We start from the raw sequence: 3659 nt of genomic DNA, 5'->3' as shown, positions 1-3659 counted from the left end.
CTAATAATTTCAAATAACAAAAATTATCAAGTCAATATTTATTATAATTTTATATTTGACTCGTAAATATTAAATAATAATATTTGTGGACTTACTCATCAAATTTGTGGTCCCGAAACTACTATTTCTGACACCATTGAAAAATGAGATGTTACAAGGATGGATTAAATGCTTAGATGTGTTGTATTTCTGTGGTCTGGAGCAGTGATATCGATATTTAGGTTATAAAAACGATACCTCTGTGGTATTTTTATGTGCAGGAATTCAATATTGTAATTTAATATCGATACCTTACCACGAGTATCAATACTCGGGGTAAAATAATTGATACTTTAATAAAGGTACCGATAAATTTTGGGGTTTGATTTTTAGACGAAAAGTAGAATGTTGTTTTGGTATCGATTTTCCAATCGATATCAATACCATATAAAGGAAATATCAATACCCCAGTTCTAGTATCGATGCCTACGTAACTTGTTTTGGAATTTTGCTAAGTGGTTCTAATGCATGTTTAATTGATATTATAAGTTTGTTTGAAGTGTGTTTGGCATGTTTTAATGATGATTATTATATGCTTAACTTTGAAATTTGTAAGAACGCTAATAAAGAGGATAATTGCCTATTAATGTAACATTTTATAATGTGTGTGATGCGAGATAGTGGTGTGACATCCTGATATTCAAGCTCGGCAACCGGATCGAGTATAGGGTGTTATATTTTATGGTATCAAAGCTTAGGTTATTTAACACTCAAACCTAAGTTTTTGATGTACTGATTGGGGTTTCGCAACCCATTGATTCAAAAACAAAAAATGTTTAAGTTACTTTGATTGCTTAAATTGTTGAAAATATCTCTGATTGAATTGCATATAGGTTAATGGGAACACACTGCCTTAATCCTAATTTTTTCTTGTAAGAACGTCACTTGTATCATTTCCTTCGTCATTCATATCTTTGGTTTTGTTTGTGTATGTTAGATTTTATTTGATATGTCTCGTAGACATGTTAATGTGAATGTGAATTATTTGTAATATTCATAGAAATGTTAATGTTGCCCATTTTAAATAGTTTTACCGTTGTCAACATTTAAAAAACCAATGGGGAGCTAGACGCGCTTTTATACACTTTATCTCCATATATGACATATTTACCTAATTTAGAAAAAAAAGGCTTAAAATACCAATAAAAGAAATGGTATATAAGCCTAATTTAGCCCAAAATCTGTTTATTTAAAATAAATTAAAAGAAAATGCTTCCAAAACTCAATATGCATCAATTTATAATATTAAAATTGAACAAATATTATCATATATAAAATCATTTGAACTTAATTTTTCATGATGAGCGGTGCTGAAGTTTTGTCTGATGACCAGATTGGTGACGAAATTGGCACCGATAAGGGTCGTAACACCAAAAAAGTCTAGTTTAAGGAGGTGGGAGGGGATCCATCAGAATTCATGATGGTGGACTCAACCCCAGTGAGTGGAGTTTCTTGGAAAGAGAAGCTTTTGGAAGGGAAAGGTTCTGAATCTTGTAATGGGGTCACCGATGCGGATCTTGAAATTAAAGATGGCAATATTCTTCAATCATCCATCAATGGAATCCTCGTCATTGATTTCTTGGAAAGGTTAAGAAAGTTTTTGGTTAAGGATATGGAAACTACCGTTGTCATCAAATTGTTGGGACGCAACATTAGTTACGGAGTTTTGCATAATCACATTTCAAGCCTTTGGAGACCCTCTAAACCTTTTCGCCTGATGGATGTCAAGAATGGTTATTACCTTCTTTGATTCCAAAGCAGGAAAGATTATAACTTGGCTCTGACTCAAAGCCCTTGGATAGTGTTTGTACACTATATCACCGTTTAGCCATGGACGGTTGATTTTGACCCGTTGAGACCCTTTCCTAGCGTGGTAATAGCCTGGATCCACTTCCTGGGTTTGCTGGGATTTCTGTATAAAAAATATATCTTAAAGGAGATCAGAAACTTGGTTGGACAAGTGGTTAAATTAGATGTCAAAATCGATAGTGAATCAAGGGGACAGTTTGCAAGAATGGTTGTGTCGATAGATCTGGGAAAACCACTTACCTCGCAAGTCTTGATCAATGGCAGGGTGCAACAAGTGGAGTTTGAAGCCCTACCCACTATATGTTTTTCTTGTGGCAAATATGACCATCCAAAAAGCTCATGTTCTTCTTCTTTGACAGACCAAATCATACACGGTGGCAAGGAGGACTCACCTACAGTGATGAATAATGAAGTTGATCCGACGGCAATGAGAGACGCTTTCGGTCCATGGATGGTCGTCAAGCGCAAATCAAGGTGCAACCAGGCTGGAAAACAGAATCATCAGCCAAAATTTTTGGAAGAAAATCTGGTCGACTTTAGATTTGCAGCGTTAAATTCGCTTGACAAATAATCGATGGATTTGGGGGCTGAAAAATTGGGGTTACAGGAGATTGGATTTAAGCAGGGATATTTTATCAAGAAAATAAAATCAAAAAGGTTTGGGTCAAGTTCTGGGTTGTCGGTTGAAGGTAATACAAGTAAGGGGATATTGGGTCAAGGTGTAACTATTGGGCCTACTAAAAAGACCAGTGGACTAGCGCATTCGGGTGTTGAACAAAAATTGTTGGACTTGGGCCATGACCTGGCATGAGACAGGCTTGTTTTGGGGAAAGATATAAGGTCAAAATCAAATGGATTCCAATTAATTCTTGTAGCAAAACAGAATATGGAAAATTTAGGGAGCATAGAGCACACTGTCCAAATGGGTCCCGAAATTGTTTTTTAAAATAAACATTCATCTCTACATTTTAATCCTACATTCGAAGGTTATCTTGTATCGGTGGTGGATGTAAATCCTAAGTTTCTGGACTCCAATCAATATTCAGCTGTAATTTTCAAGGAATATTCAGAGTACAATTCGAAGGCAACAGTGGTAAACGAAGGATTAGGGGCCTTTAATAATTTAAATGTTTTGTCTAGAGGACATGGGTTAGATAACAAAAAAAAAAAAAAAGAGTGGGCGTAATGGAAGAATGTTAAATAAAACAATTCGTAGACGTGGGGGACATTTTAAGATTGTCGGATGTCCGCGGGTTTCGCTTTCAGACACCATGAATTCTATGGCAAAGCTTATAGGTGAACAAGTGGAAACTTTCACCGATAGGGCCACCGCTAATGATGTAACGCCCAGGAATTTAGGCCTAGAAGTATTGGGCCTTGAGTAAGGGAACGGTGAGGAGTCTGTGCACAAAAGTGTGTCTGCTTTAGTGGTTAAGGGTCCTGAGAGGAGTTGGAAAAGTTCTGGGTTCAAACATGGGCTTTAGCAAAAATTTTGGTTTTAAGAGGATAAAGCCCTGGATGTTTAGATGTAGGCCTTTTAAATTATTGTGTTAAAAAAATGTGGTCTAGTGGTTGTGGCGTCATTAAGGTTGCAAGGGAGTCTGGGTTCAAGTCATGGCTTTTGCAATTTATTTTAGTTTTTCTTTTAAAAGAACCTGGACTTTGGCCTTTAGACCTTTTAATTATTTGAAGATAAAATGTGTCACAAAAGAGCTTGTGGCAAGGAGACAAATAGTGTGTTGAGCTATTGAATCCCATTGCAAGTAAAAAGGATAATTATATTGCTAGTATGAGGTGGCAAGAGTTTGAGG

General features: G+C 36.0%; 1 protein-coding gene across 1 annotated transcript; it reads right to left on the bottom strand.

Moving 5' to 3' along the window:
* Positions 1–1252: 1252 nt before the first annotated feature.
* On the bottom strand, positions 1253–2495 carry LOC105793861 (uncharacterized). The gene is made up of 2 exons (XM_012622725.2): positions 2089–2495; positions 1253–1951 (listed from the first exon to the last, which is right to left on the bottom strand). The coding sequence occupies exons 1-2, from the start codon at positions 2215–2217 to the stop codon at positions 1721–1723; spliced, it is 360 nt and encodes a 119-aa protein (XP_012478179.1). The 5' UTR covers positions 2218–2495; the 3' UTR covers positions 1253–1720.
* Positions 2496–3659: the final 1164 nt, after the last annotated feature.

Source organism: Gossypium raimondii, chromosome 7 (assembly GCF_025698545.1).
Source record: "Gossypium raimondii isolate GPD5lz chromosome 7, ASM2569854v1, whole genome shotgun sequence".
Classification (NCBI taxonomy): Eukaryota; Viridiplantae; Streptophyta; class Magnoliopsida; order Malvales; family Malvaceae; genus Gossypium; species Gossypium raimondii.
The sequence above is the reverse complement of the archived record's forward strand: the minus strand, read 5'-3'. Positions and strand labels throughout refer to the sequence as shown.